Source organism: the organism of the source record quoted next, unplaced genomic scaffold, assembly GCF_019419815.1.
Source record: "Pyrus x bretschneideri cultivar Hongxiangsu unplaced genomic scaffold, Pyrus_bretschneideri_v1 Contig23, whole genome shotgun sequence".
In the NCBI taxonomy this organism is placed as follows: Eukaryota; Viridiplantae; Streptophyta; class Magnoliopsida; order Rosales; family Rosaceae; genus Pyrus; species Pyrus x bretschneideri.
The window spans coordinates 5107337-5130303 of NW_025999535.1; the positions used below are offsets into that span (position 1 = coordinate 5107337).

General features: G+C 38.1%; 3 protein-coding genes across 7 annotated transcripts; 2 read left to right on the plus strand and 1 right to left on the minus strand.

Moving 5' to 3' along the window:
• Positions 1 to 638: 638 nt before the first annotated feature.
• LOC103947635 (keratin-associated protein 21-1-like) lies at positions 639 to 22706 on the plus strand. Of its 3 annotated transcripts, none has more exons than XM_048585436.1 (4): positions 639 to 1003; positions 2080 to 2898; positions 3020 to 3540; positions 22174 to 22706. In XM_048585436.1, exons 3-4 carry the CDS (start codon positions 3387 to 3389, stop codon positions 22695 to 22697), a joined length of 678 nt encoding a protein of 225 aa, XP_048441393.1. In that variant the 5' UTR covers positions 639 to 1003; positions 2080 to 2898; positions 3020 to 3386; the 3' UTR covers positions 22698 to 22706. The 3 variants fall into 3 exon arrangements, with proteins under 3 accessions (XP_048441393.1, XP_018503068.2, XP_048441394.1); XM_048585437.1 differs by lacking the exon at positions 22174 to 22706 and adding exons at positions 3680 to 3870; positions 4073 to 4371 and having other exon boundaries at positions 640 to 1003; positions 2080 to 3540; XM_018647552.2 differs by lacking the exon at positions 22174 to 22706 and adding an exon at positions 4073 to 4371 and having other exon boundaries at positions 2080 to 3870.
• Positions 4604 to 8622, minus strand: LOC103947634 (cytochrome P450 CYP72A219-like). 2 transcript variants are annotated; one of them, XM_018647551.2, is made up of 5 exons: positions 8255 to 8622; positions 7717 to 7934; positions 6951 to 7195; positions 5914 to 6301; positions 4604 to 5327 (listed from the first exon to the last, which is right to left on the minus strand). In XM_018647551.2, the coding sequence occupies exons 1-5, from the start codon at positions 8529 to 8531 to the stop codon at positions 4905 to 4907; spliced, it is 1551 nt and encodes a 516-aa protein (XP_018503067.2). In that variant the 5' UTR covers positions 8532 to 8622; the 3' UTR covers positions 4604 to 4904. The 2 variants fall into 2 exon arrangements, with proteins under 2 accessions (XP_018503067.2, XP_048441392.1); XM_048585435.1 differs by lacking the exon at positions 7717 to 7934 and having other exon boundaries at positions 8255 to 8392.
• Positions 19377 to 21149, plus strand: LOC103947632. Of its 2 annotated transcripts, XM_048585438.1 has the most exons (4): positions 19377 to 19579; positions 19912 to 19985; positions 20175 to 20256; positions 20681 to 21149. In XM_048585438.1, the coding sequence occupies exons 3-4, from the start codon at positions 20181 to 20183 to the stop codon at positions 20785 to 20787; spliced, it is 183 nt and encodes a 60-aa protein (XP_048441395.1). In that variant the 5' UTR covers positions 19377 to 19579; positions 19912 to 19985; positions 20175 to 20180; the 3' UTR covers positions 20788 to 21149. The 2 variants fall into 2 exon arrangements, with proteins under 2 accessions (XP_048441395.1, XP_009356833.1); XM_009358558.3 differs by lacking the exon at positions 19912 to 19985 and having other exon boundaries at positions 19386 to 19579.
• Positions 22707 to 22967: the final 261 nt, after the last annotated feature.

The following is a 22967-nucleotide window of genomic DNA, read 5'->3' on the forward strand; positions in this document are numbered from 1 at the left end:
TTCTAGATAGTTGATTGATGCATTAGTCAAGAATGATTCGATCATTTGACATTGCACATCATTTAATTTAACGCATCCAATCTACTTATGTTGTAATTATTCACTTTGTTCAGTGATCTCAATTAAAGAAATTCAAACTTCATATGAGCAGTTTAAGGATACACATGATGAAAACCAGCACCATCCAATCAAAGACGAACGTTCAAACTTCAAAGCAGCCAAAATCAAAGTGAAATTCTGACCGGAGTACTTGTATCCCATGGTTGGAATCTCTACACCAAATGCAAGCAAAAACGTTTCAGATGCAAATGACAAGATAGACTTGATGTTGAGAACTCTGTCTTTGACCTCCCGCGGTCAGCGCATGCCGTCTATTTCATTCACGCAAAGGAACTCCTAATTCATAAAGTTCACGACTTGTTCACAAATTGAGAAAAAAAGTTAAGGTTTCACTATAAAACTAATTGATAATATGAAGAGTAGCTCAATCATATTCGTAGTCATGAACATCATCGTATCTTCCGATCAATAATTTGCATGGAGGACATAAAGGGATTCCTTAATTATATAGAACTACGTACATACATACACACATACATATGCATGTATATATGTATTTCCATCATACAGATTTCATAATTAAACCGTTAAAATTTCTTACTTTTTATTTGAAGATCGTTCTTAAAAACAAAGAACTAAATATATTAGAAATACACACTTAGGGTTGTTTTAGATTCTTGCAAGTTCAGATGGGCTTCCTGTGAAAACAGAACTTTGGCTTGTTATCAAGGCAAAAGCCCTGCTTTGCGCTTGCTTACTGAAGAAAAACAACGAAAATTGGAGAAAGCATAAAGAGCATGCGGCAACGTTTCTGAAGAGGCAGGCATTTTGTTCTTACCAGTGAAGATTCTCTCATTTCTCTCCTTCCCTCCGCCGCTCCCTCCTCCATCTCCGTCACCAAACGCTTGCTTTCTCCCTCGCTCTCTCTCTCTCTGTCAAACTAGTAAGATTCCATTTCTACGTTTCTTTTTTTATTTGGTCTGCATTTCGATGCTTATAATTTTATGTTTGAAATTTTGATGCTAATTTTTTACTTGTTTCTGACATGCTATGCCTAACGCGTAATGGGTTTGTTTCCCAATTGCAATTTATTGATATCTGCTATAAGTTTGGTGAATTATACATCTCTGCTACGCATTTCTACAAACACATAGAGAGCAACATACTTCTGAGATAACTTAGAGAATTTTTTTGTTTTTTGATCGAAATATAAGCTGAATTATGTGTTTTTACTGATTGGGTTGGGATCACCTGAATTGTGACCACTTGTTATAGGCTTGGATCAGCTGCTGTCTGGTCCATAACAGCTTTCGTAGTCTATCACGATGGATCAAGCATATTAGTTTTTGTGAGGAATAGTTGCTAAGCTTGTTGCCTCTTCAGTTACTGAGCTTCAAATCGTTTGATAATGTTGAAATTCGATGCCAACGCCAAAATTTTGCATTTCCAGTTCTTGTACTAGATTATCTGATCAGCAATGAGGTTTTTGGGTATCCAGTATTTGTTAATGCTAAAGCAATGTAATTAGGTTTGGCAGCAAGGTATGGCAGGCAGAGGAGTTATCAGGGATCGATGGTCCATGAGGATTCTTGATTCAAATAGCATACTTGATTTCCATATTTTGATTCTTGATTCAAATAGCATACTTGATTTCCAAGTCTTCATAATAAAAATGTCTGTTCTACTTTTAGTTTGACAATACTTTTGGTTTACAATCTGCCACATGAATAGTATTTATGCCCCGCATAACACAATTATAGGGGTGTTCAAAAATTCAAAATTCAAGCCAAACCAACCGGTTAACCAATTTAATTGTTTTCTTTCCTCAATTGGATTGGATGAGAAATAAATTAGGTAAAGTATCGTCTAAACTGATCAGGGTTTCAAACTGGTAAAACCCCCAACTAGTACTCTGGATAACACTGAGTTTCATGTAATTGTCTGTTCTGTACATTTGTCTTTGTTCCAATTTCTTGGAACCTCCTTATTTTTCTGACGAGGATTGTTACTTCTTTTTAGGCCTATATATGATTGCTGTGGACAGACAACTAAAGAACAGGGAACGAGCGCTGGCTGAAGAGTTAAAAGCCATGGAGGCAGAATCAGGCAGTGGTGAGGTTGTTTGACTGTTGATAAATTATAGGCAATGACTAGCTTAGAGCTTTCCAGATTTCCCGAGTTCGCATCTTTGTCATTTTGGCCATTGTGAGGATTTAAGTAAAATGTTGTCCGCTGACCAGAATTTCCCGATTCTGGTTTTTGGAGGATGATAATGTATAAGTGGTTGCAGAGACTGTTCTCTGCACAGGAATTTATGTTCGAGAATGACGATGTTTTGGTGACTGGTGTCCAGTCTCTGACATTTCTTTTGCGATGCATTCAAACACGTTAGCAACGTTTTCATTCCAAAACTGCTCGAATAGTCCTTTATTCAAAACAATCCACTTTGATGTCAAATTTTCTTTGCTATTTTTGCTTTGCATGGTCAGTCGTGTGCGCAGGGCTGATCCTGGCATGCCGGCTCAAAATGCATCAACAATCAAGATCAGCCCGCTTCTTTGTAGGCAACTGAAGTAACATCCTTAAATGCTTATTTGGTAGTGTTTATTTGTCCAGACTATTAATATGGGGTTATTAATTTGTTTTAGCCACTTCAAACCCGTGATCTGAACCGATCATTGTTTAAATCCTCGCTCAACCATCGGTCGTGCAAAAAAATTCACCAAAATCGAAAAAACACACTCGATGCATGTTCGTCAGCTCTAGTTCTATTGTGTGATGATGTGATCAATGAAATGAGGTGGCCCGGCAGGGAAGCTGAAAACAAGTTCCGTTGTGGTAATACTCTGCTCACAAAAGCTTCATGACTCCACAGAGTTCTAAAACAATTGGCAATCCTCGGAGAAGCACTTTTGGTGCTTTTCTAGTTTCCATCTTTTACAAGCACTTTTTCCTGCAGAGCCCAAGCTCGCTATATATATGTAGCCATATAACCATGCAAAGCAAAACAAACAAAAGGAAAAAGATGGCTTCCTGCAACATTGCGTTGATGGCACTTGTCAATGCCCGTAGGGTCCTCAAAGTTGAAAACCCAAATGGGCATGAAATGAGAATGAGAATGGAAAAGCCCATGGGCCAAGGCATTAGCATTGGAATTGGTGAAGGCAGTGATGGCGAAGGATTTGGAGAGGGCTAGGGTGTTGGCAAAGGCTCTAGCAGCGGTGTAGGCAGTGATAGCGAAGGGTTTGGAGAGGGCTACGGCAAAGGCATTGGTGAAGGCGGCGATAGGAAAGGATTCAGAGAGGGCTACGGCAAGGGCATTGGTGATGGCAAATGGATTGGAGAGGGCTATGGCGAAGGCATTGGTGAAGGCAGCGATGGGAAAGGATTCAGAGAGGGCTACGGGCAAAGGCATTGGTGATGGCAGTGATGGTGAAGGGATTGGAGAGGGTTATGGTGTTGGCAGAGGCTCTGGCAAAGGTGTTGGGTATGGGAAAGGCATTGGTGAAGGCAGCGATGGGAAAGGATTCAGAGAGGGCTACAGGCAAAGGCATTGGTGATGGCAGTGATGGTGAAGGGATTGGAGAGGGTTATGGTGTTGGCAGAGGCTCTGGCAAAGGTGTTGGGTATGGAAAAGGCATTGGTGAAGGTAGTGGAAGAGGCACTGGTATTGGCATTGGCCGAAGTTCCACAGATGGTGGATATGGAGAAGGCAGAGGAGTTGGTATTGGAACTGGGCATGGTGGATATGAGACTGAACACGGTCCATGGAGAGGAAGACCTGGGTACGGACACAGCGCTGATAGCGGGGTAGGGTCCTATTTCGGCCTTACGACTGCCTCTTTTGGAACTGTTCACCAATATTTGTTCTCTTATTCAGTCATGTTTAGGTTACCTCTGCATGCTTCATTCAAATTTATTTCTCTGAGTTAAGTTTTTAAGAGGCTTCTATCTTTGAATTCTTCTAACTATTGGTGGGCTTTAGGCTAATGTGACAATTTTTTCTCACTAGGGGATTTCGGACAAGGTGGGAAATTCTCGGTCATGTGGTTGCCACTCTTTTCTTTGCAGCGGTGGAGATGTCAATCGATACCATCATTCCTTCATTCTGCCAGGATTCCGAAGAACAACAAGTGACAGCACAGTATGTTCCGCCACTTCTGATCGAAACTCTATATATGACCAAAACGAGATGCAGAGTCACCCAAGGACCCCAATCAAATAGCTTAGATGTATAATTTTATTTCCAAAATCTTTGCTTGATGATGGAATTTGAGAATCCTTTTAAGGGGTGTTATACTCCAGCCTCCCGGTATCCTTGAATTTTTGTTCTGCCTGTATGCGTTCCTAGTGTTAGGCGAATCCGAGAGGGTAAAAAGGGTGCCTCTGTAGAATATTCGTGGATGCTTTGCGATACATTTGAAAGAAATTATCCAAATTAGAGCGATGAAGAGGTCTAAACCAAGATATACATCCACATTTGAGTGATTACTTAACCAATTCAGAAAGTCACCTTTCCCTCCATACATTGGGAAGATTTCGGTTTGAAATAATCACTTGATAACATTCTCTTCTTCCTCCATTTAAAAACATTACAAACTGTACAACTCATTTCTACACATCTTCGTTGTGTATGACATTGTTGAATCACAGGGTAAGTTTGAACTTTGTTGAATCCATAAGGCATATTTGCAGTTCCTCTTTGCATACCAATAGCGGAGAAAAAATTGTCTGCAAGATGACACATATCATTCGTACTTGAAGTAAATAATATTTCACACTTCTCCTAGCCACTAAACGTTATATATCCAACAATTCAGTGACAACTTCTAGCTCATAAGTAATCAGCGTTTGTGTAAAATGATATGTGCACCAAACTGTGGGTGAAGGTTTATTTTTGCAGAAGGAGCATGTGCATAGGATGGCGAAAGCTCAAATGTAAAGTGCTGTAAAATCAACGATATGGCCAGTTTTGCTTCCACCATTGCAAAGTTTTGTCCGATGCAAACCCGCGGACCACCTGAGAAGGGGAAGTACGTAAATTTGTTCTTTGTTGTCTTCGCAACGCCTTCTGAAAACCTCTCCGGTTTAAACTCCTGTGCATCATCACCCCAAAGTTCTCTGTCATGGTGAATTAGTAGCAGTGGTAAGGCAACTTCGACTCCAGCTGGTAATGAAAAGTTTCGCAATTCTGTTGTCTTGCTAGTGGTTCGAACAAGAAGAGGTGATGGGTATAATCGCAGGACTTCATGCAAAATCATGGTCACCTGGGGAGCATGCAGTACATATACAATCAATTTAACTTCTGCATTTATGCCAAAAAAAGTAGATGAAAACAAGTCCAAAAGTGAAAGGAAGCAAATACACTAAGCAATCTTCTAAGAGTCACGACTCACATTGCTGACTACTTCTCTATGCAATTTTATAGGTGGATTCCACATACACAGATGGGTCCACGTCTATTACAGAGCTACCTAAACAACTATAGTTAATAAATGTAGTACATATAGCATTAGTTAGGTCTGAAAAGGTTAATTAATATCTAGGGTTAAGCAAACAACAGTGATATATTCAAATTTTGAACTTCTATGGTCACTATTTTTTTTTTTTTTACCTATAGCATTGTTCAGTGGAATTGAAGCAATCTAGTTAAGGATGACATGTGATTAAATTAATTTGATCCTAAATTTCACTTCTTAAACATATGTCATCTTTTAACTAAACTATTTTACACTCAATATTCAACATTGTCACGTAGCAGAAGTAATATCTCAAGTTTTTCTTGATGCAATGCAGATAAAAATGAACTCCTATAAGGTACGTATTCTCAATTTATCGATAGCAAACACTTACAACTTTTAGACGAATTATCCCATCAAAGTCTGGCTTGTTGCTTCCAAAGACCTGCAAAACCTCTTCTCTTGCACGATCTTGCCAAATCTGGTTTTGACCTAGTAAAACCATTGTCCAAACAAGCAACAATGAGGTCGTCTCCTGCCCTGCAAAGTAAAACAACTTGCACTCCTCGATCACGTCATCCATGCTCATTCCAACTGTTTTGTCATTCCCATGTTCCTTGATTTCCTTCAAGTTGGACTCCATGAGGTTACCCAACAAGTCATCTTTTGTGGCTTCACCTGCCCTAATCCCCTCTTCTCTTTTGTTTATAATACCCATGAGTAGCCCTCTTATCTCTTTGTCAATTCCTTTCATCTTCTTGTTCATCTTGGTCGGTACAAACCTGCAAAAAAAAAAAAAAAAATCATTATTAGTTCCAATGGTGATATGAAGAAAACAAGGGGTTTGACTACAAAGCTATGTCTCATTCAATGATACAAGTTTTATGCAAGAACTAACTATTTAAATATTTGTAGCTAATCCATATTCATAAGTTTTGAGATTGGATTATATGGGATTGACGATGTAAACGTATGGAGTTGGTTGGAAAATGTGAAGCTTTCAAGTTTGGATAAGAAGAGCTAGTTGTGAAGAGTGTCTGGTAGAAGTGTACCGAGTGTCTTTTTTTATGTTCAGTACTAATTCACTACCGAAATTTTCTTCGTATTAATCGGTGGATCACTACTGGATAACTCTACAGTGTTTCAGTTGTAATGTGTTGAATGGTTGCAACAAAAGCTATAATACAAAAAACAAAGTTCCTCATAGGATTTTACAGCTGAAATATTAATATTGGTGTCTACTTATGAATGTCACACAAAAAAAGCTTTGTATAACAAGCTTTAAATACTACTACTTAAATGAGTATGATCTTTCATACGGTTAATGAACCAAATTTAATTGAATAAAATTGATTTAACTAGTTTCTAACCTATTTGGCTGAATGATCTTGCTATTTACCAGTTGAAGACTAAAAGAAATTATAATTTTACCTCCATCCCGGAATGTAAACATTTTGTATAACTTTTGTTACAAGTTGTGCTTGCTCACGCAAAAGTTGAAATATTTTTCTTCCTTCTTTATAGCTACTTCCAAATGCTGATCGAGAAATCATATCGGCTGTCAAATTTTCAAGACAAGGCCGGACATCCAACTCACATGAACCTTCTTTCAACACCAAGCTCTCCCATTCTTTAATCATCTCACTAGAACTTAGGTAAAATGCTGGTAGCATGCCCTATAGAAAACAACCAAAAAGAAAGAAGAAAAACAAAAAATTGTCAACATTAATTAGTTATATAGCCAACGCACGTAATACACATCTAAAAAACTAATCACTTATTTTGGTTTCCTTTTTATGTCCCTTTTTTTTTTCTTTTTTTTTTTTTTTTTTTTTTTGTATTTTTCACTTTCTTCTTATATTATAAGAGATAAGGTTTACGTCTTCCCTAATTATGTTAACTTTCTTTTTTTTCTGGCTCAATAAAATTTTCATTATACCGTCGAGGTTTTCCTAATAAAAATATATTTCCTTAGCAAATATATTTTGCATATGCGTATTTTGGACATGGATATGGTTTATTCTTAAACACAACTAAACATTTGCGAATCCATGCTGCAATTTAAATCATATTTACTAATTGCGTAGCTAATCATCTCTTTATAATCTGATAAATATATATTTACGTACGCACATAAATTCTAAGCTTATTAGATAGCGTAAAATTTCCACAATCTTTGTATGAATATTGTAAATACCTTTAACTTGTCTAAATGGAATGCTGGATTGATAATTTTTCGGTGTCTTCTCCATTTCTCACCTTCATTGTGTGCAGTACCTGATACTAGCAACTTGATATGTGGATTTGATTTCAACTTTGGAAAATCCTCAATTTTTGTTAGGATGTCTTTCAAATCTTCTGGATTAGCAATGTTCACCCTTGGTACTGGTCCCGCCCAAATAAAAGAATTCTTACCTGCATTTTTTTAAGGTTTTTAAAAACTAAAACTTCAAATTAAAATCAAATTATTTCCACTTCTCAAACTAGGCACTACTCATGGAGGTTAATTTATTAGTGATCTCTTGTTGGCATGTTGTAAATCACCAGTTTGATAAATTGCAACTATACGAGGGTCGATAAGTTTTTACCACGAGACCTTCATTACCAAACTGTGTACCACTACATCACTGACACTGTCTTGTCACCCTTATATTGGTAAATTGTGAATCTGGACGACAAATTTTCAGATAACACTTATTTCCGAACTATATACAAAAAAAATATAGTAAACGTACCGTAAGTGTTCACCGAGCGGTACTCAAAAGGGAGGACTCGTGGGGCTATATCATGAGAGAGGTTCATCGGTTTAGAATATGCTTGTTTTAGCATCATGGTTCTTTCTTTCAAGTCTCCTACCAAAAACCTGTATGAGTTTCCGGCAAGGCCTTGCTGCCTCAGATATCTTTCTAGCTTCTTTGGCCTCAGCCATAACCAGTTGACCACCCTCCATGCCCATGCAGTTACAATTATGCCCACCAAAACAACACCAATGTTAGACACTGATACTTCCATTAATTTGTGTGTTTACGGAGAGAAAAAGATGCGAGGATGGGTTTCGACAGAAAGAAGGATATCTGCTTTTCATAACTTGCATCATGTACATCCATTTTATATATATATATATATATATATATATATGATAGTACACTTCATAAAGTTAAATATTTGCAATAATTGAATGGAAGATCCTTTTCTTTCCTTTATTAATTATATATATATATATATATATATGATAGTACACCTCATAAAATTAAATCTTTGCAATAATTGAATGGAAGATTTTTTTCTTTCTTTTTTTAATTATATATATATATATGATAGTACACCTCATAAAGTTAAATCTTTGCAATAATTGAATAGAAGATTCTTTTCTTTCGTTTTTTCATTATATATATATTGTCACTTGATAGAATTGGGGGTGAAGGGAATCAAACCTTTGATAACTCTTATTTAATTCAACAAGTGACTAAAATGAGATAATATCAATTAATTACGGTCTCTATAACTTTAATAATATATGTGTGAAGAAATTTTTTAATGTGATTGGCACATGAGGTGGTACACCATGTATCATTATACAAATGGTAGGATATGTTTGTTAAAAGGTTAATAACTTAAAAAATAAAATTTCCTATCACTTACATAAAAACACGTGGTGTACTATCCGTGTTCTCGTCACAATGAAAATATTCTCATATGTGTGGAGTCCTCAATTTTGTTTGTCCTTATCAATCAAACCAGTTGCTGCCAGATATCTGTATTTGTGGGGGGCAGGTAATGAGGACTTCAATTAAATAATGGATTTAGATCTTAACGGGATTCTTTTTGTAAGGATTCTAGAGAATAAACACAAACAGTACATAACGAAGTGCATAATGTACTATGAATAAATAGGATGTTAAGATTCCTATAATTTTCACAAAAAAGATCCGGAGAGAATCTTCATCCTTAAATCATGACCCTATCTAAATCACATTCAACACACGAATTAAACTACATGTATTAGAAATGCTAAAGAGATTTTCTCATAATGAACTCTTCATATATTCTCCACTGCCATCTCATTTTATTTTTTTGTCAATATTATAAAATATTATGTTAAAATATAATGCGATAGAAAATTTAGAAAAAGTTCTACTTTTTAAGAAAGCCTTTCTCATAGGGGTAAGTTAGGACTTAGGGACTTAAAGCTAAAGTAGGTGATGGTTTTTTATGAAAGCAAGGCCACATGGCAGACACAACTCAGATTACGACGCTGAAGCCGTGCCAGTTCTAGATGCATCATGATTCACGCATTAGTAAACAGTCGAGAACCACGGTAGATGTATTATGACTCGTTAGACTCGTTATTAATTTGTAATCAAATGAAAAAAAGTTAAATCGATAAGGAGTTGAAATAAGACCATATGAAATCAAATAAAGAGGCGTCAAAATTAAATTTTTGATGAAGTTGTTTATTAAAATCTTATGAAATCGGAATAGAATTAGTATAGATTCCACATAAATGATTTAGTAATGCACTTGGGAATAGGGGTGGGTTCAAAAAACCGAAACCGAAAAAACCGAAAACCGAACCGAGGCCGAAAAAAACTGAACCGAAACTACCAAACCGAACCGAACCGAATCGAAAAAAAAATCATATATAAATACTAAAAAATACATGTTGCCGTCGGGGTTTGAACCCTTTCCCTATGGGTTGGGGTTAGTTGTTGCAAGCCAACTTGACTGTAAGCTTTGTGTTGTTATAATTGTACCAGTAATTTATTTATAGGTTTCTTATGTTTAATGCTTTATAAAATTTCTTAACTTTACAAACCCTAGCTGTCTCACTCCCATTTCATTTCAGATCTCAAACACCTCTCTGTTCCGTCCGCTGCTTCCTCTTTGCCTTTGCTTCCTCTCTTTCTCTCTCTCTCTCTCTCCCTCCCTCTCCCTCTCCTTCGTCTCTTCCTCCAAATCACTCTCTCCAATCTTCTCCTGTCCTCCTCGCGGATTCCTTCTTCCAAACCATGATTTTCCCTCGCCCTTTTCGAGATCCAACAAAAAGAGGAATTGAAAGAGCTTGCGACGATCATGGCTATATTGCTGCAACAAAGGTTGTAGTTTTATTTATTTGTCAGTTCATAGGTTTTTAATTGTATGGTTACCCATTTGAAATTTATGTAATTTAAGGTGAAAAAGTTTGTATTTTTCTCTAAATATGTTTTGGATTTTTCTAGATCTATTGTGGACTTGACTATGAATTTGAATGTGGGCACTGGGCATGCACTATTGAAGTCCAATTATGGTATTTAGAAGAACCCAATTGCTTTTTTTTTTTCAATTTGCATCGATCAGTTAATTTGTTGAGTTATTGCATGATTTTGTAAATTTTAAAGTTTTTGAATTTTGAATCCTGGCGATGTACATTTCCTTGAAGAATATATGTTTATGTATTTGCTTAACTTTTGAAAATTTGAATTCATTCTGCTTGATCACAAGTACTTGAATTACTTGAATATATTCAGGACTTTGAGGCTCTCAATTCTCTGATATATGAGAACTGGGAGGTTGATAGGTAGGTTCCTTCCATTTACATCATTTAAAAATAAAAATAAAAAACCGAAAAAAACCAAAACCGAACCGGAAAAAACCGAAACCAAAAAAAAACGAACCAAAAAAAAACCGAAAAAAAAAATGAACCGAACCGAACCAAACCGAAATTTCGGTTTGGTTTCGGTTGTGGCAAAAAACCGAACCGTTTTGAACCGAACCCACCCCTACTTGGGAATGCGAATTAATATAATTACTAAACTGCCCTTGTGACATTCCACATCGCCCAGGGGAGTGATCCTTATATGTATATTCCCATCCCTACCTAGCACGAGGCCTTTTGCGAGCTCACTGGCTTCGGGTTCCGTAGGAACTCCGAAGTTAAGCGAGTAGTGCGCGAGAGCACTCCCAGGATGGGTGACCCATCGGGAAGTTGCTCGTGAGTTCCCAAAAACAAAACTGTGAGGGAATGGTAAGCCCAAAGATGGACAATATCGTGCTACGGTGGTGGAGCGGGCCTGAGAAGTGATCCACCCCGGGCCGAGATGTGACAATTTGGTATCAGAGCCTAACCCTGGCCGTGGTGTGCCGACGAGGACGTCGGGCCCCTAAGGGGGGGTGGATTGTGACATTCCACATCGCCCAGGGGAGTGATCCTTATATGTATATTCTCATCCCTACCTAGCACGAGGCCTTTTGGGAGCTTACTGGCTTCGGGTTCTGTAGGAACTCCGAAGTTAAGCGAGTAGTGCGTGAGAGCACTCCGAGGATGGGTGACCCATCGGAAAGTTGCTTGTAAGTTCCCAAAAACAAAACCGTGAGGGAATGGTAAGCCCAAAGCGGACAATATCGTGCTACGGTGGTGGAGCGGGCCCGAGAAGTGATCCACCCCGGGCCGGAATGTGACAGCCCTTATTTGATTAAATGATTTTATATTCTAATTTTTTGGTTAAATTTATATACTACTTAATAGAAAACTTCTTAAATACCTCTATTAACCAAATATAAAACACACTGAAATTTAATTATTGTATTTTCTGTTAATTATTGTTATTGTCAAGGTTCTAAAAAACTCTAGGCGCTAGTCGGGCGGAGGGTTGGCGCATAGCGCCTAGGCGGATAGGCAGGGTCTAGGCGGGCGCCTAGGCGGATTTAGATAAATTTCTTGTATATCTTGTAAATAAATGCATATTGACACTTACAAAAAATTATATTTGTATCAAATTCATAGAAAAGATAATAAAAGAATGATAAAATGCAAAAGGAGTATCCATCAAGTCCAAAATTTAACACACATTAAGCATATATGCCATATAACAATAGTGAGGAGTATCATAGGATGACACATGTACAATAAGTTCACAATTCAAACCACATATAAATTAATCAAATTTACGACATAATATATATAAATAAACATTGATACTATGTTATTTTCAAAAAATAAAAAATAAAGAATATATATAGGTATATATGTTAAATATGAGGATACATGTAAAGTTCAAAAATTGTATCATTTTGTAAGCCCATATTCTTGGGCCTCTCAATAAAATAAAACGTTGGCCCTGCATTCATTTTTTAATTAATCCTTCACCGACTGTTTAAAGGTGCTAGCTAAAGCAAAAAGTTGCAAATTGCTTAAAACCCTAACTCGTAGCTCTTTGCAATTACACTCATCTTCTACAACTTGCCACCGCACCCATCTTTGCAAACCTTCTACAACCCGTCGCCATCACCCATCCTTGCAATTGCACAAATCTCATCTACCTCTCTCTCTCTCTCTCTCTCTCTCTCTCTCTCTCTCACCATATTCGACTTCTTTTCTAGCAAATAAAGAGGCAGATGGCGAGACTCGGGGAGACAAGAAGGTTGTGAGTCTCGCGATAGAAGTTTCTTTTCCAGGCCGCCCAGACCGCCCAGCGTCCACCGAGCCCGCCTAGCCCGCCCAGGCGGCCCCCTTACACCGCTTAATGTCCTTGCCGATTTAGTGAACGATTTTGAGTTAATCGCAGCGGAGCACATCCGCCTAGCTCCTAGGCGCCTCCTAGACCGCGTTTTAGAACACTGGTTATTGTTATTGTTTAATTTTATATTAAAATGGGCAACAGTTGGTCGTGTCGGGTTCATGCGAAGGGCAATCTTGAAATTTTAGAAATAAGTGAGGGTATGATAGGAAGGAAAAATTCATTCCAATTTCCCCAACAACTTGAAATTCAATTCCCACCTAAATGTAGGGAATTCAATTTCTCCGCATTTTGGAGTTGGATTTCAAAATTCGCATAGGTCTCACCAACTTTTTTATTTCTCAATATTTGATACACACTAGAGTCTCTCGTAATCAGATTTCAATTCTGCGTCTTGATTCTGATTATCTTTACGTAAACGTGCCATTAGATTTGCAATGTATATGAGTAATCAATGTTCAGTGAAATATCACATCACTATCACGTTGTTTAACTAATTTACTTATATTATAACATGTTTAAGTTTAATGATTGTATTATGTAAGGTAGGGACAGAGTACAAACAAAATTTGAAAACCAAATTTTGTTGGATTTTTGTGCTAAAGTTTCAGAGGAATTTCTTTCAATTTTATCACATTTCTCACTAATCAGATTTATTAAGTCTAGTTTGATAGAATAGTTGAACTTTTTTTTTTATCAATAACGAATGATTTCATTTCATAACAGAGCCAATTATACAACTTGAATGAGAGAGACAAGGAAAGAAACAACAATGGTAAACAAACAATCATGCACCTCTCATTTGGATGGCCATTCTTCATTAGAAATGAACCACCACCACGAAAAGGTTGCCGCCTGCTATTCTTGAAAATTATGCACTTCTGTCATCCAAATCATCTTCCAAATTTGGTTCTAGCCAATAGCCATGGAGGAGCATCTTCAATCCAAGTCCTGAGCTCGTTACAACTAAGCGCGAATTGAGCAAGTGAGTGTGCCGCCTTGTTCGCCGCTCTCGGCTGCCATTGACAACCAAAACCTCGAAAACTATTCCGTAAAACATTGATCTCTTCTACTAGATGCCATCCACTCCTCTACCAGCTTCTTCATCCAAAATGAAATGGCTGAACTTTTTTGTTTTTTCAAGAAAGAATAGCTAAACTCTAGGATCACATTTAAAGCCCATCCACCAAGTTTCCTATGTAAAAGAAGTCACATAAGAACAAAACAGTACTACTTTGCTTAAGGTTCCAGAAAGATAAATAAAGGTCTTCGTCCTCTTCATAAGGTTACAGAAAGATAGAAAAAGGTCTACGTCCTTTTCTTCTTCACGTATCTCCCATGAATAAGATTCAATATTATGAGGTGTAAAACATATTTCGGCTGGGCTAACCTATAAGAGCAACTCCAGCCCATGCCCAATGGACTGGCACCAAGTGAAGAAAATGGACTGGCACCACATTTTTCTGCTCCAGCCCGTGCAATTGACTGGCACCCAGCCCGTGCCAGTCAACAGCCCAGCCCAAAATGGACAGACCCATTCCCCGGTCTGTTTCTGGCGCGTGCAACACACGCGGTGCCCGGGGCGCGTAGCCGACAGGCTGTGCAGGCGCTGGGGCCCGCGTGCAGGCCCACTTGCAGTCGTCCGGGGTGAAGGATACGTGGCCTCCTCAGAGCCGTTGGATTTCCAACGGCTAGTTTTTTAGGCCGTTGGATTTCCAACGGTAAAAAAAATTTAAATTTAAATTTTAAATTGGACCGTCCGATCACAGATCAACGGTCCACGTTTATTTCACCAAAAATTTAAAAAAAAAAAAAAAAAAAAGACCCAACGGTCAGAAATTTGACCGTTGGCCACGTGGCGTAATGAGTGCTGTTGGATTTGATTATTTTTCAAATCCAACGGTCCCGATTAATTACAACATTAAAATTAATTAAAAAATGTCAAAAATTTTTAAAAAAATACAGAAAAATTTTAAAAAATTAATTTTTTTTTCTATAAATACCTAACCCTCATCTTCCACCTTACACCACATTTCAATATTTTCTACACTTTCTACATTTGAATATTTTGTACACTTTGAGAGAAAAAAATGACTTCGTGGAAGCTCAGTGAAGATGTTACGTTGTGTGAATGTTGGGTTCGCACTACTCATGACCCGATTACGGGTAATGAGATGGATAAGCGAGAAATGTGGAGTAAAATTACGAAATCGTTCAACGATGTACATGGAAAAGATGTACATGGAAAAGATGCCAGATCTAGTCAAGGTCTTCAAGGTCGTTGGAAAAAACTCAACGCATCCTTTACTTGTTGGAAAAACGTCCTCTCTCATACTTCTGGTAATTTGCGTAGTGGGACAAGTTTAGCGGATGAGGTAACAATATTTTTATTTATTTATATGCATTCCACCCACATCAATATTTTAATTTATTTAATTTCTTATGTAATTTTTATGTAATATGCATTCCAAATACTTATGTAATTTTTATGTAATTTTTATATAATTTTTATGCATTCCACAATTCTTATTTAATTTCTTATGTAATTTTTATGTAATATGCATTCCAAATACTTATGTAATTTTTATGTAATTTTTATATAATTTTTATGCATTCCACAATTCTTATGTAATTTTTATGTAATTTTTATAGACACTACAAGCACAAGCATTCTACAATGCAAAGAACCATAACAAATCATTCAACAAATGGGAATGTTGGTAAATTGTCAAAGATTGCCCTAGATACAAAATTGTGGCAACCAGTCCAGAAGTTGTCATGCACGGTATGGGTCTACACAGTTCGCCAGAAGCAGACACAGCCGAACAAGAAGCCAACACATTTGAAGACACGGAAGGGATGCCTGAACAAGTGCCAGAGACCCAACCGACTCGTCAGTCCCTCAGGCCTCAAGGTAGTGCTTCCAATCATGCCAGGGAAGCCTCGCATCTCACCCTTCCTCAGAAGCCTTCGCATGTCCCTTGGCGTGGGTTGCCGAAGGTACTCATTGGTGTAGAGGGCTTCAATTGCAGAGCAAAACCGCATCAGGGACTCCAGAACTGTTGTTTTTCCCATCCTTGCGATCTCATCCACTTGATCTGCAGATGCTCCATATGCAAGCATTCGCAAGGCAGCCGTAATTTTTTGCTCAGGAAGAAGACCTAGCACATGAAAAGCATCCTCTTTTTGCACAAAATATGGATCATGGTTGCAAACATCACTCATGATTTTAGCGAACAAACTTCCTTGCATTCTAAAACGACGTCTAAAAACATGATCAGGGTAAACGTTGTTGGGAATAAAATAATCTTCCAAGAGATCTTTACCTCGTCTTTCCCTTCTTCTATCGATGTTTGTCGCACGTCCGGGTTTGGCTATCTGACCCATAGCTTGCATGATACGGCGGGAATGTGAGGCCCTCCGCCTTCTATGGTGATCATCATCATCCTCCTCCATTGCGAAGACCTCATCTCCACCTCCATCTTGGTCAAGATTGACCAATTCTTCCTGTTGTGCCAACAACCTTTTCTGCTGCTCTTGCAACTGTTTATACGCTCTCCTTGAAGAAGACATTGTAAGAACTCAAGATTTGAAAACGATAAAGAAGAATTCTGAGCTAAAAAAAAGGATGAGTTTTAGTGTGAGGATGGATGTAGGGATGTAGGGTTTATATGGACAAAAAAGAAGAAGATGAGGTTCTGGACAATGTCACGTGGCACTACGTGATTGGTTGAAAATCTTAGCGGAAATCTATTCAAAAAATAGTACGTCGGATAATGACACGTGGCGTGACGAGATTGGTTAAAAATCTTATCGAAATCTTGCCTAAATAATTGTAAACAGGAAGTGACACGGTGGGTTGTCGGGATTGGTTGAAAATCTTAACGGAAATCTATTCAAAAATAGTACGTTCGGATAATGACACGTGGCGTGATGAGATTGGTTTAAAAAATCCTATCCGAAATTAAAACTATTCTTTTTTTTATTTTATAAAAAAATTATTAATATTTTAAATGGACGGGTGCCAGCGCATTTTGTAGGGGTGGAGATCGTTTGTCCAGCGCATTTTTAGACTAGGTGCCAGCACATTTTTTTTGGAGTGGAGATGCTTTGGCCTATTACTGTTCATTGAGTCTGTTACTGTTCAATTAAGTGGATAAATGGGTTGGGTGCTGGCGCAAAGTGGATAGGGGTGGAGTTGCTCTAAAGCCTTTATACTTGGTTTAAAAGAATATTTGATAATCATTTGTTTTCAGTTTTTTGAAATCTAAAAATTTGAAAATTTGTTTGGTAGCTAAATAATTAAAAACGGAAGAAAACCAAAAGTTAGAAAATTAAGGTAAAAAAAAATTTTGAAAGTAATTATTAAATGATTTTTTAATTGTTCAAATAATTTAAAAACAAAAACTGAAAATTAAAAATCAAAAAGTAATTACTAAACGAGTTTTCAATTTTACTGTTGCAAAACACAAATGCTATGTATATGTTCCTTTTATATATTCCCAGACTGACATACAAGAACCACAGCATACAAGAACCATAGCACAATAGTCAAATACATTCCGTCGTTAACCTGCTCATATGTTCGTGCAGGTTTGCTGGGGTCTCGGTCGGTGGCCACTATTTTCTTTACAGTAGTGAACATGTCAATTGATAACATCATTCTTTCAATCCTTTATGAGGTGCTATTTCTAATCCAGCCTCCGAGTACGTGCACCTAGTCCCTGAATTTTTCTGTTCTACGTCCTGTATATATTCAAGTGTTAGAGGAATCCGAGAGGGAAAATACAGCCTCCATGGAAGATTGGAATATTCATCTTCACTTGTTTCCCAATGTTGATTTGAGTGAAGTAGAGGTTTGAATTGTGGATGCAAATTTCCGCCTTCTTCTTCTTGGACAAAATTGCACCTACAAAACAATTAACACCTTAGGTCAAGGCCAAGAGCCTCGCGCTCACAATGAATTGGAAGGGAGGCTTTAGCCGAAGAACCTCCGATGCCACAGTTAGAATTTAGAGAGAAAAGTGTTTGGAGAGTTTTTAGGAGTTTTGCAAGAGTGTGGAACTAGTCTTTCAAAGAAAATGGAGTCCTATTATAGAGCATGGTTGGCCCTTGGATGTTTTTTGGGGCGTAATAGTGATTAATGGATTAATTTAATGAGCCTAATTAATTTAAGTTATATGGAAGGTTTTAAAGGTTATGGAATGATTTCCTTGTAGAGGATATGGAGTAAAGATGGATGAGATAAATTTGAACTTGTTACCTATTTTGGGCACTCTTGACTCGATTGAGGTATGATTTCTATCATTTGACATTGCACATCATTTAATTTAACACAACCAATCTACTTATGTTGTAATAGGCATTATAATTATTCGCTCTGATCAGCGACCTCCAATTAAAGAAATTCAAACTTAATATGAGCAGTTTAAGGATACACATGATGAAAACCAGCACCATTCAATCAAAGATGAAACGTTCAAACTTCAAAGCTGCCAAAATCAAAGTGAAATTCTGACCGGAGTACTTGTATCCCATGGTTGGAATCTCTACACCAAATGCAAGCAAAAACGTTTCAGATGCAAATGGCAAGATAGCCTTGACGTTGAGAACTCGATCTGTCTTTGACCTCCCGCAGTCATTGCATGCCGTTTATTTCATTCACGCAAGGGAACTCCTAATTCATAAAGCTCACGACTTGTTCACAAATTGAGTGTGTATGAAGACAACATTCTCTGTTCTGAATCTCTAATATTATAAAAAATAAAAAATAAAAAATTAAAAAGTTACAGTTTCATTATAAAACTAAGGAATTTTAACGAAAAGCTCACGGTACTGTTCACTCTAACAAAAAATCACATTTTTACACTAAAAAGTCAAACCTGGTACTATTTACTTTACCATTTATTTTGTCCTTATCATTAAAACTCAAAGTTTTCAAGTTCTTTTTATTAGTTTTCCTTAAACCTAATTAATAATATAATCAGTAGCTCAATTTAATTTTAAGCTCATACAAAGTCTATTTTCCTATCATTGTGGAACTCATTCTCAACCATAGTCCTAAGCATAATCGTATCTTCAGATCAATAATTTGAATGGAGGACATAATGGGGGTTCCTTATTAAATTATATAGAACTTTGTACGTACATATGTACGTATTTATGTATTTTTACCATACAAAGTTCATAATTAAACCGTTAAATTTCTCACTTGTTATTTGAAAATCGTCCTTATAAACAAAGAAATAAATATATTAAAAATACACACTTGGGTTGTTTTAGATTCTTAGTTCTTGGGCTGCAAGTTCAGATGGGCTTCCTGTAAAAACAAAACTCCACCTTGGTTGTTATCAAAGCAAAAGCCCTACTTGCCACTTGCTTATGGAAGAAAAATAATGAAAATTGGAGAAGGCAGAAAGAGCATGCGGCAACGTTTCTGAAGAGGCAGGCATTTTGTTCTTACCAGTGAAGATTCTCTCATTTCTCTCCTTCCCTCCGCCGCTCCCTCCTCCATCTCCGTCACTAAACGCTCGCTTACTCCCTCGCTCTCTCTCTGTCAAACTAGTAAGATTCCATTTCTCTGTTTCTTTTTTTATTTGGTCGGCATTTCGATGCTTATAATTTTATGGTTGAAATTTTGATGCTAATTTTTTACTTGCTTCTGCCATGCTATGCCTAACGCGTAATGGGTTTCTTTCCCAATTACAATTTATTGATATTTGCTTTGCTTTTGGTGAATTATACATCTCTGCTATGCATTTCTACAAACACATAGAGAGCAACATACTTCTGAGATAACTTAGAGAATTTTTTTGTTTTTTGATCGAAATATAAGCTGAATTATGTGTTTTTACTGATTGGGTTGGGATCACCTGAATTGTGACCACTTGTTATAGGCTTGGATCAGCTGCTGTCTGGTCCATAACAGCTTTCGTAGTCTATCGCGATGGATCAAGCATATTAGGTTTTTGTAAGGAATAGTTGCTAAGCTTGTTGCCTCTTCAGTTACTGAGCTTCAAATCGTTTGATAATGTTGAAATTCGATGCCAACGCCGAAATTTTGCATTTCCAGTTCTTGTACTAGATTATCTGATCAGCAATGAGGTTTTTGGGTATCCAGTATTTGTTAATGCTAAAGCAATGTAATTGGGTTTGGCAGCAAGGTATGGCAGGCAGAGGAGTTATCGGGGATCGATGGTCCATGAGGATTCTCTGGGCGTGTGCAATCGGCAGTGCTGTCAGTATGAGCTCTCGACTCTTCCATATTTTGATTCTTGATTCAAATAGCATACTTGATTTCCAAGTCTTCATAACAAAAATGTCTGTTCTACTTTTAGTTTGACAATACTTTTGGTTTACAATCTGCCGCACGAATAGTATTTATGCCGCGCATAACTCAATTATACGGGTGTTCAAAAATTCAAAATTCGAGCCAAACCAACCGGTTAAACAATTTAATTGTTTTCTTTCCTCAATTGGATTGGATGAGAAATATATTAGGTAAAGTATCGTCTAAACTGATCAGGGTTTCAAACTGGTAAAACCCCCAACTAGTACTCTGGATAACACCGCGTTTCATGTAATTGTCTGTTCTGTACATTTGTCTTTGTTCCAATTTCTTGGAACCTCCTTATTTTTCTGACGAGGATTGTTACTTCTTTTTAGGCCTATATATGGTTGCTGTGGACAGACAACTAAAGAACAGGGAACGAGCCCTGGCTGAAGAGTTAAAGGCCATGGAGGCAGAATCAGGCAGTGGTGAGGTTGTTTGACTGTTGATAAATTATAGGCAATGACTAGCTTAGAGCTTTCCAGATTTCCCGAGTTCGCATCTTTGCCATTTTGGCCATTGTGAGGATTTAAGTAAAATGTTGTCTGCTGACCAGAATTTCCCGATTCTGGTTTTTGGAGGATGATAATGCATAAGTGGTTGCAGAGAGTGTTCTTTTCACAGGAATCTATGTTCAAGAATGACGATGTTTTGGTGACTGGTGTCCAGTCTCTGACATTTCTTTTGCGATGCATTCAAACACGTTAGCAACGTTTTCATTCCCACTCATTAGTTTCATCCCAAAACTGTTCGAATAGTCCTTTATTCAAAACAATCCACTTTGATGTCAAATTTTCTTTGCTATTTTTGCTTTGCATGGTCAGTCGTGTGCGCAGGGCTGATCCTGGCATGCTGGCACAAAATGCATCAACAATCAAGATCAGCCCGCTTCTTTGTAGGCAACTGAAGTAGCATCCTTAAATGCTTATTTGGTAGTGTTTATTTGTCCAGACTATTAATATGGGGTTATTAATTTGTTTTAGCCACTTCAAACCCGTGATCTGAACCGATCATTGTTTAAATCCTCGCTCAACCATCGGTCGTGCAAAAAAAATTCACCAAAATCGAAAAAACACACCCGATGCATGTTCGTCAATTCTAGTTCTATTGTGTGATGATGTGATCAATGAAATGAGGTGGCCCGGCAGGGAAGCTGAAAACAAGTTCCGTTGTGGTAATACTCTACTCACAAAAGCTTAATGACTCCACAGAGTTCTAAAACAACTGGCAATCCTCGGAGAAGCGCTTTTGGTGCTTTTCTAGTTTCCAACTTTTACAAGCACTTTTTCCTGCAGAGCCCAAGCTCGCTATATATATGTAGCCATATAACCATGCAAAGCAAAGCAAAGCAAAGCAAACAAAAGGAAAAAGATGGCTTCCTGCAGCATTGCGTTGATGGCACTTGTCTGCTTGCTCTGCTTGAGCAATGCCCATAGGGTCCTCAAAGTTGAGAACCCAAGTGGGCATGAAATGAGAATGAGAATGAGAATGGAAAAGCCCATGGGCCAAGGCATTGGCATTGGAATTGGGGCAGTGATGGCGAAGGATTTGGAGAGGGCTAGGGTGTTGGCAGAGGCTCTAGCAGCGGTGTAGGCAATGATAGCGAAGGGTTTGGAGAGGGTTATGGCAAAGGCATTGGTGAAGGCGGCGATAGGAAAGGATTCGGAGAGGGCTACGGCAAATGGATTGGAGAGGGCTATGGCAAAGGCATTGGTGAAGGCAGCGATGGGAAAGGATTCAGAGAGGGCTACGGGCAAAGGCATTGGTGATGGCAGTGATGGTGAAGGGATTGGAGAGTGTTATGGTGTTGGCAGAGGCTCTGGCAAAGGTGTTGGGTATGGAAAAGGCATTGGTGAAGGTAGTGGAAGAGGCACTGGTATTGCCATTGGCCGAAGTTCCACAGATGGTGGATATGGAGAAGGTAGAGGAGTTGGTATTGGAACTGGGCATGGTGGATATGAGACTGAACAAGGTCCATGGAGAGGAAGACCTGGGTACGGACACAGCGCTGATAGCGGGGTAGGGTCCGGTTTTGGCATCGGCATAGTGTCTGGTTATGGAAGCAATTGCGGTGAGAGCTTTTACGTTCCTCTCCCGGGTTGCAGTTGTAGTTACGCAGGTGAGCCAGACCCGGATCGCTCAATTGATTGGTACCAAGTTTGCGAAGCATCTAGTTTCCCGTGTGCACCGGGCTGTGGCCGCCCGGATAGCTCACTTGATTGGTACCATATCTGCCACAGTTACGGCCTCGTCCACGGAGCAGGCCAGGGTGGACAAGGAGGACCAATGCCACCAGAATCATCATCCTACACAGCAAATGCTGCAAAGCTTCATAACTTGATAACTTTATGAAATCTGTAAAATAAAAGCTTAAGAAAATAAGATACTCAAAAGGGACCATACACGTACTATTCTAATGAAATCTCTGCTCACTCTATCATGTTTTGCTTGATTGAATTTACAACATACAATCACAGACGATGCGTATAAGACGAGGATATTTGATCAAACCAGGCAAAAACTAGCCCCGGTGGTACATCCATCACCTTGATAACACCAGTAAGAGGCCTCATTGTCAAGTTACATTTGATTCTTTGAACACACCCCTAACTTTTGTAAAAA